This window comes from Cryptomeria japonica, chromosome 4 (genome assembly GCF_030272615.1).
Source record: "Cryptomeria japonica chromosome 4, Sugi_1.0, whole genome shotgun sequence".
Lineage (NCBI taxonomy): Eukaryota > Viridiplantae > Streptophyta > Pinopsida > Cupressales > Cupressaceae > Cryptomeria > Cryptomeria japonica.
In genome coordinates, this window is record NC_081408.1 from 143,568,473 (window position 1) to 143,581,119 (window position 12,647).

The following is a 12,647-nucleotide window of genomic DNA, read 5'->3' on the forward strand; positions in this document are numbered from 1 at the left end:
TAATACTAATCATAACTATGATCAACCACTTATCATAATCAAACCCTGACCTTGCCAATATTCTTAATCTAGACTCAATTCCCTGACCATAACCTAACCCTAAACTAACCTACGTAATCTTGAATCCCCAAAAGTATGGATGTGTGCAAGATTTTTTGAAAAATAAATCACAATGAAGGCGAAAGGTCAGTTTGCATGTATTACCCTAAGTATACTCTAATATATTAGGATAATAATTATGGTATGGCTGATTAGTATTTGTTACCCTAACCATAATTATACTTATACATGTTATTTAAATATATTATAATAATTATTACCAAATACTAATCCATGCAAATTTATTTATTTAAATTTTTTTAAATATTATTTGTAAATCTCAAAAATCAATTGTAAAATTAATTTATTCTAAAATTGATTGGTGATTCAATTAAAAATTAAAAATAAATAGAATTTAGTTTAACTCGAGAAGATGAAATTATTTGCATGGAGAAAGCAAAAATATAATAGAAATATTATTTATATTTTAACTTCTTAAGTTTATAATGGCTATATAGAATGTTTAATACAAATATTAAAAAGAAAGGAAAGAATCTAATATCCAATTTAGAAAGGTTAAAAAGGCTTGGAATACTGAATAGAAGTAATATTTTTATGAAAAAAAAAGAAGAAAAAATCTTAATTTTCAATTTGGAAAGATCAAAAAGAATTTATATGTTTCTAAATTTCAATCATAAAAATATAATTTTTCTATATTCAAAAAATCAAAGTTATGTGCATGCACAAATATTTTTAAAATAGTATATAATATTTAAGATATAAAAATATTTATTATTAAAAGTTTCTTATTTATCATATAGATGTGATTTTTCTATTTTAGTTGAGTTAAAAATATTTCAAAAATAACATATGATGATTGATTTAGAAATCTCAAAAATAATTTATCAAAAATTTAAAAGGTTAAAAGAAAATAATTTTAATGAAAAAAAATCTTTAAGCTATTTAAAAATGTCTTAATTTTATTAGAACAAAGTTTAAAGTTATTCATTTTATAGAATTATTAAATAAATGTACATAATAATAAAGATTTTATTAATATTTCATAAAAAATAGATAATAAGTTTTATGAATGCATAATCCTACAATATTAACCCTAATTGTAGCATAATCTTAACCCTAAACTTAATCTTACCCTAATTTAACCATAAGCCTAAACTAATTGTTTCATAATCATAATTCTAACCGTAATTGAAATTTAATACTAATCATAACTATGATCAACCACTTATCATAATCAAACCCTGGTCTTGCCAATATTCTTAATCTAGACTCAATTCCCTGACCATAACCTAACCCTAAACTAACCTAGGTAATCCTAATAATGATGTAAACCCTAACTATTATCCTAATCCTAATCTTAAACCCTATCCTAAACCATTACCCTAACCCTAACCATTCAAACCCTAAACCTAACAATAGTCCTAGGCCCTAACTCTATCCATAATCCCAACAATAACACTAATAATGGTGTACGCTAACTGTAATCCTAACCCTAACCATGATGTAAACATTACCATTAATCCTAACACTAACCCTTAACCCCAACCATGATGTAAAACATAAACCTAGAGCTATAATACTAATGTTAACCCTAACACTAACCCAAGCCATGATGTAAACCATAACATTTACCATATTCCTAACCACAACTCTAAACCATTACCTTAATCATAACCTTAACCCTAACCCTTACCCTAACATTAACCCTAACCTAAACTAATCATAACCCTAAACCCTAACTCTAAAAATAGGGAATGGCTCTACTGCCCTTAGGATGCACCAATCATATATTACAATGTATTAATAATATATGAAGGGTATTGCTATCTTGATGTATCCTAAGGGTTGGATAATTGTTTCCCTAAAAGTAACCCTAAACCTGACGATGATGTACACCATAAGCCTATCCATAATTCTAAGCAAGATGTAAACCCTAATCCTAATCATGATGTAAATCCTAATCATAACCATAACAATAATTGTAAGCCTAAACCTAACAATAACCCAAACCCTAAACCCTAACCCAAGTAATAAACCTAATGCTAACCATGATGTAAATCCTAACCCTTACAATAACCATGATATAAACATGAACATTAATCCTAACAATGACCCTTAACCCTAAACCTAATCATGAAGTAAACCTTAACCCTAGCTATAATCCTAACCATAAATGTAACCCTAAGCCTAACCATAAACCTAACCCTAACTCCAACCCCAACCATTATGTAAACCATAACCCTAGCCATAATCCTTACCTTAACTCTAAACATTAAACCTAATCTTACCATACAAATAAACCCTAACCCTAACAATAATCCTTATCCCTAACTCTAAACCTTATCCTAACCATAACCCTAACCCTAACCCTAGCCATCATCCTAACTATGACCCTAACCCCAACCATGATGTAAACAATAAACCTAACCATAACACAAACCATTACCCTAATCATAATCCTTATCCTAACCCTAATCATAACACTAACCTAATCATAATCCTAAACCCTAACCCTAACAATAATCCTACCCTAAACTTAACCCTAACCTGAATTGAACCTTAATCCTAATTTATTCCTAACCTTAATCTAGCCCAAACATTAATCATAATTGAACTTTAATACTAATTTAACCCTAACTTTAATGTAATTGAACCATAACCCTAATTCTAACCCTAACTTTGATGTAACCCTAAACGCAATTGTAACCCTAACATTATACCCTAGCCATAAACTTAACCTTACAACTAAACCCTAACCCTAACCATAATCCTAAACCAAAGCCAAACCCTAACCTGGATGGTAACCCTAACCATGATATACACCCTAACCATTATCATAAGCCTAACCTTAAACCCTAACCCTAATCATAACCCTAACCATGATGTAAACCTTAACCTTGACCATAATGCTAACCTCAAATTTAATCCAAAACACAACCATAAACCAAATCCTAATCCTAGCCATATCCCCAATTATAATTCTATTACTAACTATAACTATGATTGTGCTTACCCTAACCCTACCTTTGATGTAAACCCTAAGCATAATTGTAACCATGACACTAAACCCTAACCATGACCATAAATTTAACTCTAATATTAAACCATAATCATTACCCTAACCTTAACCATGATACAAACCCTAACCTAAATAATAAACCTAACTATCACCCAGACCCTAAACCCTAACCCAAGCAATAAACCTAACCCTAACCATGATGTAAATCCTAACCTTAACAATAACCATGATATAAACACTAACATTAATCCTAACACTAACCCTTAACCTCCAACCCTAACCATGATGTAAACCTTAACCCTAGCCATAATCCTAACCATAAATGTAACCCCAAGGCTAACCATAAGCCTAACCTTAACTCCAACCCCAACCATGATGTAAACCATAACCCTAACCATAATTATTACCAAAAATCTAAACCTTAACCCTAACCTAACCATTACCATAAACCCTAACCCTAATAATAATCATTAGCCCTGACCCTAAACCTAATCCTAACAATAACCATAACTCGAAACCTATCCCTAATCCTAAGAGTAAATCCTATCCATAATCCTAACCTTAAACCCTAACCCTAACCTTAATCTTCAACCCTAACCCCAACCATAATCATCACCCTAACCCTAAGCATGATGTAAATACTAACCTTAAACAAAGATATTGATCATGACCCTAAACCTAAGCCTAACCCTAACTATGATGTAAACCCTCACCCTAGCCATAATCCTAACTATGACCCTAACCCCAACCATTATCTAAACAATAAACTTACCAGAACCCCAAACCATAACCCTAATCATAATCCTTACCCTAACCCTAATCAGTATGCTAACCTAACCATAATCCTAAACCCTAACCTTAACAATACTCTTACCCTAAACTTAACCCTAACCCAAATTGAACCTTAATTCTAATATATTCCTAACCTTAATCTAGCCCAAACCCTAATCCTAATTGAACTTTAATAGTAATTTAACCCTAACTTTAATATAATTGAACCATGATGTAAACCATAACCTTTAACATAGTCCTAACCACAACTCTAAACCATTACCCTTATCATAACCCTAACCCTAACCCTAACCTAGCCTAATCATAACCCTAAACCCTAACCCTAAAAATGAGGAATGGCTCTACAACCCTTAGGATGCACCAAATATCTATTATAATATATTAATAATATATGAAGGGTATTAATATCTTGCTGCATCCAAAGGGCTGGATAGTTGTTTGCCTAAAAATAACTTTAAACCTAACCCTAACCATGGTGTACACCCTAACCCTATCAATAATTCTAACCATGATGTAAACCCTAATCCTAACCATGATGTAAATCCTAACCCTAACCATAACCATAACCATAACCATAGCCATAACCATAACCATAATTATAATCCTAAACCTAACTATAACCCAAACTGTAAACCCTAACCCAAGCAATAACCCTAACGCTAACCATGATGTAAATCTTAACCCTAGCCATAACCATGATATAAATACTAATATTAATTGTAACGCTAACCCTTAATCCTAACCCTAACCATGATGTAAACCCTAACCCTAGCCATAATCTTAACCATAACAGTAACCCTAACTTCAACACCAACCATGATGTAAACCATAACCCTAACCATAATCCTAACCATAACTCTAGACCTTAACCCTAACCTAATCATAACCATAAACCCTAACCCTAACAATAATCCTTAGCCCTAAACCTAACCATGATATAAACCCTAAATTATGCTAGCCCTAAACCTGACCATGCTAAACCTAACCATGATATAAACCCTAACCATTATCATAATCCTAAACCTAATCATAACCCTAATCCAAACCATGTTGTAAACCTTATCCTCGACCATAACACTAACCTTAACCCAAACGCTAACCATAACCACAATACATGCCATTAAACAAAGTTTAATATATCTTAGATCTTTTAGTATTTGCTTTGATCTTGCAACACATATATATTAAAAAAAATAGTCTAAATAGATATATAAAATTGTAACAATAAAATAATATAATATAATTTGTTTGAATAAAAAGATACTAAATAATTATATATTAATTTATTTTATGTTTTCCATGTTGCGTTGCGCAACTGCCACTAGCATATATGTCTTAAATTTTAATTTAATCTATATAACCTATGCCGAGAGATATCCTTCACGAGGTGCCTATTTTAATTTAGGGTTCAAAATTGATTAAAAATAGGCGCCTCGAGAAGGATATCTCTCGGCGTAGATTATATAGATTAAATTAAAATTTAAGACATATATGCTAGTTATACATACTAAAATAGTAGCAACACTAACATCTTCAAGCAAAAAAAAAGTTATTCAACAGTATGCGCAAAAATATCAATTTGTTTGTGGCATCTTTAACAGAGAAAAAAATTGCAAGGAAATATCCTTGGTATACAAGAATGATGCAATTAAAGAATGGCATAAAACAAATAGAGCAACGGCACTTGAATCTAGTTCGGGGCATGGCACTGTTTCCTTATCTCTCCCTGCGATCCTGTCAACACGTCAATTGTACCCATCTTTACCATTGCCCTTCCAAAGTTTTTCCTCCAAACATTGGCATACTGGGCATTTATATTCACCTGTCTGGAGGCGGCATCATTTGACATCAACGTTTGATCAGATTTCAACAGTCCACGCTTGTATTGCAAATCGACGTAGTATTTCACGTCCAAATTAGTGGGAGTGAGAGGATCCAGTTGAACAACGACGTTAGACGGATTTGAAGGGGGGCATTTGGCCTTTAGCTGAAGAGCATAGTGAGAGTCCATCGAAGGATCTTGACCACCTCTGCCGCTGAAGTTGTACAGACGATCTCCGGTGAATGAAGCGCAGTGAGAAACCCCAATTGAATGTGCCCCTGCAAGAGCAGTGAGATTATTTATATTAGATATAATCGATAGCCAATATAATCAATTTATTAAGCGTTATTAGGGAATATGCAAGTGTACCTGAGAGAGTGACCATCTCCTCCTGCGACAATTGCTTTGAAGCAAAAAGTCGTGTCAACTGGTTTACATCAAATGAGGGAGGAGGAAGATTTTCCGAGACATCTGATTGGTGTGATATCCTTCCGTCTCTTCGTCCACCTTCAACCGCCCAACTAAACCCACCAGCCTGAATTTACATTCATTGTGATATATGATAAGCTATTAATGCTCTATTATTAACTTTGTGTATAATCCAAATTTCATTATTATTAATTGAATATAACATACTTGGTAAGCACTATCTCTTGCAGCGAGTGCAACTACGTCGGCACAAGAAACGACGCCGGGACATTTGGCTTCCAGTTTGGACTTGGCTTCATCAATTATGTCGTAGCCCCTTAGACTTGGGTTATTGGCCGGATGGTCCTTCTCCGCTGTATTGCCTTCTATAGAATCAAGGAGAATTGATCCATCGCAACCCTGCAATTCATCATCCGTCATTGTTTTTAATATTGTTCTTAAATAATCAATCATGATTATCATGAAATAAGTGATGAAATTCAATATGAGAATCTTGCAGAATACTTACTCTTACAAAGCAATCGTGGAAATGCATCCTTATAAGAGAAGCTGCTACACCAGGATTAGCTTTAACAGCTTTGGCAACAGTTTCACTGATGATGTCCTCGGCCTCAGGGCAGGTTTGACTATAATAACCCACCATCAACCCATGCCCATTAGCTGAAGTAGATAAAAATAGTATGACCAAAGGAATGACAAGCAGACTCGCTTCCATTTAAGTTCAGAGTAGCTAAATAGTAGTCGAAATTCTATTAGATGAGAGGAGAAAATGAATAAAAACGCTTTTGGCTATGGTGTATAGGAGGAGAGAAGGATGTGGTATTTAACACCATCATCTCCGGGCTGATTTGATCAAGCCAACACGGCTTACAGAATATGACCTGGCCTTGTTTTTGTCTGTCCTGCTCTGAAAAGTTCTAATAGACGATGATAGCATTTTAACGCTGGGTTTGCCTGTCACATCAGCAATAGATTGCAGCTTAGACTGGGCACTTAGGACTTATCTACAATCTGGACTCTTTCTATTTCCACTTGCTCGAACATGCATTTTGACCCAAATCAATAATCTATTACGTGCAATCGAACATAACCAGACAAGAAAATCCTTCAACTCATTCTATTTCTACTTTACTGTGCTCCTTCAGATTTGTTCAAAGAGACTAGTACATACATTAATGTATCCTTCCCTTAATCGACGCCGTCAATAACTATAATCTTTGAAGAAGTCAAACAAATTCTTTCGAACTAGATAACGTTAACAATTTTAACAAGCGCTTGTCGTTTTATTATCAAAAGCGAAAAGAATGAAAATAGTTGAAGTATCAAGGCTTCTCACATTAGAAAAGGTGGTTCTTGTTAAAGGTTTTGTCGAGCTCTAAAATTTAAAAAAAATATATCAGTCAATGTTTAAAAAAAATATAAGAAATGTCAAATAGAATAAGAATATAATACACTTGAAGAAGAAATGGAAGATTAAGACTTTCCAATTTAAAACAAATAAATAAAATATGATAAAGAGGATGTTATATCCTTAAATAGTCAAGCATGTAAAAGAGGGCATGACTGAGCTCTTGAAAAAGGAAAATACGATGGAAATTGGGTAGATGAGGGAAAATGGAGCATAATAGATGTGAAATAGAGAAATGGTTGTAGAAGCAATAAAGTGGGTGAATAAATGGGGTTGGAGGGTGAAAACTATTCATTTTCACACAAGAAAATAGTAAATTTTAGAGAGGAGAATAAGCGTAGTGGATTTAGTGAGATGATACAAGCAATCAAAGTGTACCAAGATAATAGTAAGTATTGAGAAACTAAGTATATCAAACATTTAACAATTGTCACCCTTGACGGTCATGGCGCCATGTCTCCCATGCTTCCCGACCCACAAGGTCTTGCCGAAATTTTTTAGATACTCACATTTTGTAGAATAGGTAACGTTCGGTGTGGATAGAAATAGTGTGTAGTGAACCAAATAGGAGGGAAAATGGTCATGCTTCCTTTTATGGCCAGAAATAGGAGCTAGTTTTGTCTGTTGCGAGAGGCAGGGGTGCTCCAACAAATTTAAGCTATTGCCGAGATGTGGCTTTAGACAAAGCAAGTAAGGGCTTTTCCCAATGTCATTATTTTAGCTCAAAATGTCTTGGTTGTGGATCTAGTGTTCCTCAAGGTGGTGAGAAATCCCATAGATGTGGTTTACGACAATTAGTTGGAACTAGGGTTTCTTCAGATCATGGAGTTTCATATGCATCTCAGTTTGTAAAAAGAGAGTCTAGCTCATTTCCAGGATCTGATAGGGTTAGGAAGGACATACCCAGGCACTAGTTTGCTAGCTCATAAGGGTTTGGGACTGGGGGTGATTTTATCTATGATAAGCAATCCTTGAAATAGGGGATGGGGCATAAGGGTGGAACAACATGCCCCATAAATAGGGGAACTCAAGTATACCTATGTCGGAGAAGTGTGATGTTGGTGTCTTCTCTATGTGGAGGTCTAAAGCGGATAGACATAGCTAATCGAGAGTAGTGTGGTGAGAATTCCCTTGGGAGTGAACAAAATGGGGGTAATGGGAAGGGACATTTGCGGTCTATAGGAATGATGTGGTCTAGGTTGTATGGAGTAGATAAAGGGAAGATGAGCATTTCACCCTCTGAGAGCAGGGCAACTATTTGTTTGGATGGCGATACTGGGTATGAAACAACAGATAATGAAAAAAATTTCTCAGAGAAAGGTCTGATCGGGAGATTTAGGTGCTTGTGGCCAAGCCTGGGTGATTTACACAAATGGATTATTGATTCTTGGAGCCCCATTTTGGATGGGAATATCCTAAAAATTCCCTAGTGCTTGTGGTTACTTTGTAGTGATCTTTGATAGTGTTTAAGACAAAAAAAAGGTTTTGTGTGAGAATCATTGGAGCTAGGAAGATAAATATTTGTTCTTGCTAAAACCTTGGCATCCATCTTTCAACCTGTCCTCTAAATCCTTTGACAAGACACCAATATAGAAAATATTTCCCAATTAACTGTTACATTTTTGGATTGAATCTTGATTTGAAGCTATTGGAAACACTTTAGGTAAAAAAAATTGATTAGATGAGGATTCCTTCAATTTAATTCATACTACTTATGTTCGTATTCTTGTGGAGATGGATGCAAAAAAAATTTCCTCCCACAAAACTTTGTTTGAAATTTGCAAATGGGAGTTGGGTACAACCTATGGACTATGAAGGTATTTTGTTTAGATGTAGACGGTGCTTCCAAACAGGTCATAAGGTAGCCCAATGTATCAAAAGAAATTATCAAAGACAGGCTTCATGGTGAAGGAGGAAGATCCTAACATCTATTTGGTAGAAAAAGAAAGTTCCAAAGTTTCAAAGCTTGATTTGAGTGAGGGATCTATTGAGAGACATAGGGAAAATGACTCAAAAAATGCCTCGAAAGGGAAAAATAAGAGGGACAAAAATAGGGCTACTATTGTTGATAATTTAATGACATTGGAAGACTCCTAGATTGATTCTTACTCATCTTTGGAAGTGGGGGATTCTCCCATTGCATGCATAGGGGCCTTATGGAGGTTTGAGATAGAAAACATAAGGAATGAATTTACAAAAATACCCTGTATCCCTATGGTGGAGCAAGCCCTTTTTTATTCCACATTGATGGAGCAGAATGAGGCCACAAAGCTAGAGGTGGCTAGGAAATTGTGAAAGTGAAGAAGAAATAGACGTCAAGGAGAGATAGATCTCTTAATATGCCCCTTTACTCTCATATAAAAGATGTAACAAACAAAAATATGGATGATTAGTAGAGATTAGGGGGTTGTAATAGAAATGTAAAAATGCATGTATTTGAGAACAAGAATTTTTGGGATGGGATATTGTGAATGACAAGTTGCCCATCTAGTGGGATTTCTAGCAATATGGTTAGATTTTACATTATGTAATGATTTTATCTTTACTTTTTAATTTAAATGGGTGTTGTCCCTTTTAGCGATTTATCTAAATATAAAATAAAACTATTTTAAACATTTTAGGGTCATTTATGTGGGTTGAAAGGGTTGAGTAGTAGAATCAAGTGCTAATTCATGGAAAACTTTACCTAGCATGTGTAGGGGGTTTGAGTGCACACATTGATAGATGTGGAACATATAGACAAATTTTGCACATATATGTAAAATGTGATGGTTACATGAAAACCTAGCACATAATGAAGTGTAGTGCATGCATTGAAAGTGTGAAGTTGCATAAAAAATTGGGTGTATGCATAAAAGATTGTGTGTGCAGGAATGAGTTATATGTGTTGTCTAAAATGATAGATGTTTCAAGTGATGAAATATCAAATAAAATAGATGCATGGGCTAAAGAGCACATTTATAGAAAAATGCAATAATGGTGCTTGAATAAGAAAAAAGGAGGATAGAATATGGGAGGGGTATATGATTAGCAAAGATGTAGGATAGTAGTTTGATGGTGGCTTTAACACATGATGAAAGTGTAGGATTCGTTATATCCATGAGACTCATTGTGAGAGCTGAATCTAATGAAGGGATTCGGTGATATAGAGCATGTCATATTGTAGTCCTACAGACTACAGTAGATAGCGAGGGTCCCAACCATATGAGCTTATTAGGATATGTTGATAGTTCTAGTAGAAATATGGAAGTTTGAGAACATATTTCATTTGTCTACTATAGAGATGGTAGTGACATTAGAAGGCATGTCGTAGATCCTCAAGGTGTTGATTAGGACCTAATTATTGTATAGGTCATAACTAAATATGATCATAACTTTGATATTGCTATTTGGGAGAGAAAAAATACTATATAAAAGTATGGCCCTAAATTTTGATAGATATAGAGGGTTTGTGGTTTAACTATCCTTTTTTATTGTATCTCTTTTTTGTGGAATTATACCACTTGACAAGAGTTGATAAAAATTATTGATCTTCTATGTTAGTTGTGTAGAAAATATGTGGTAGGATAGGCCATAGTCTACATCCGGATCGTGAATATAACATCTTAATAGAGATTTACATGTTGTAAAATAGAAATGGATAGAAAATAAACCACACCAAACTATTATAGGTAAGGGTGTCGGAGAAAATTGTGGTGCTTCAACATATGAAGGATGAAATTTACATGGATTCTAGAAAGCCTTATGAGTTTGGGTGGTAGCTTATTACGTGTTGTTTAGTAATATAGGTGATGTAGATCTCTATAAAAGTGTTCTGTATGAGTTATAGAGGGATGAAATCACTTAGTGGACATAGAGGGAGGGAGGGACAAAAAGTACATATAGATATTCTAAGGAGTATGATATATAGGATGGGAACTGGAGTTATCTGATGGGAGTAGAAGGTAGTCAAAGAAATGGAAAGTAGGTGGAGTAGAAATACTTACAAATCAGACTCAATCTCATCAGGAATTAAGTATATAGGGCGAGGAAAAGACAGAGGTGGGGAGTAGTTATAGGTATGTGAATATCCTTAATGTTGCAATATTTTTCATAAATGATTTTATTCTTTTTCCTTCTCAACTCCCTATAATAGTTAATAATGGAAGTTCTCAACCAGGCCAAAATTTCCATTCACTAGGGTCTAATTTATTTATTCTACTCTCTCCATCTATCAAATTCACTAGCCCCCACTAAGATTGTTTGCAATTTTTGTAACAATGTGGATACTTTGACTCCTTCCCCTTCTAAAATAATTAAGGATATTTTGGCACTATGATAACGGAAATTCCCTATTGTTTCCCCTACATCCCTTAGAAATGTGAATGAAACCTCTACAAAGAAGGCCTAAATCCCACTTCATTAGGAATTTAATGTTTTGTGCTAATTTTATGGATGATAAATCAAAAAGATATCTTCTTGATAATTTACATGCTTTTATTAGGTTGAACCCAAAAGCCCTTTTTCTATTTTTTTAAAAGATTGTCAATTCTATTAAGTAAGATACCCACTAGTTTGAATCTCTTAACAACCCTAATTGGGTCACCCACAACTAAATTCCTAATGTCCATCCCAAGAATATATTACATATTTGATTCTTATTGTTGGTCTTACTAGTACCCATGCTACTCTTACTAGGTATATCAATAAAAAATCATTCTCCCTTAAGTATCATTCAAATTGTAGAAAAATATTATTTGAGCCCATTCTTTGAAATTATATAAGAAAGTGCCAAAAATAAGAGTTTTGTTTACTACAATCCACTACAAAAATTTTGTTTGGACTCCAACATTTAGATGTGTCTCCAAAATATAGAATTAATAAGCTATATTACAATTTGACCAATATTATTACCAACTACTAAATCATTAGTACTTCTCTCTTCTACTATATCTTTAAAAAAGTTTATGGGAATAGTTTCGAACAATGTGATGGTTTTCTACTTAGAAATAAAAATATCAAGAAATAGATCTAACATTCCACAACTTATGAAAAACAAAAAAAAGGAAAAACTATTATGGATAGACCACAAATACAGATGAAAATGGACACTGCTTACATTTGGAGAACATGAAATT

The 12,647-nt window shown here is 33.9% G+C and overlaps 1 protein-coding gene across 1 annotated transcript; it reads right to left on the bottom strand.

Annotated features, from left to right (window-relative positions):
• Positions 1-5,561: 5,561 nt before the first annotated feature.
• Positions 5,562-6,837, bottom strand: LOC131074089 (peroxidase 5-like). Its single transcript, XM_058010631.1, has 4 exons — positions 6,631-6,837; positions 6,330-6,521; positions 6,063-6,228; positions 5,562-5,971 (listed from the first exon to the last, which is right to left on the bottom strand). Exons 1-4 carry the CDS (start codon positions 6,835-6,837, stop codon positions 5,562-5,564), a joined length of 975 nt encoding a protein of 324 aa, XP_057866614.1.
• Positions 6,838-12,647: the final 5,810 nt, after the last annotated feature.

Excerpts from the sequence above, each read along its gene's own strand:
- LOC131074089 (XM_058010631.1), bottom strand. The coding sequence starts at position 6,837 with ATGGAAGCGAGTCTGCTTGTCATTCCTTTGGTCATACTATTTTTATCT. Across the intron at positions 6,229-6,329 it reads CAAGAGATAGTGCTTACCAA|GCTGGTGGGTTTAGTTGGGC; the intron begins GTATGTTATATT and ends ATGTAAATTCAG. Across the intron at positions 5,972-6,062 it reads GGAGATGGTCACTCTCTCAG|GGGCACATTCAATTGGGGTT; the intron begins GTACACTTGCAT and ends CTGCTCTTGCAG.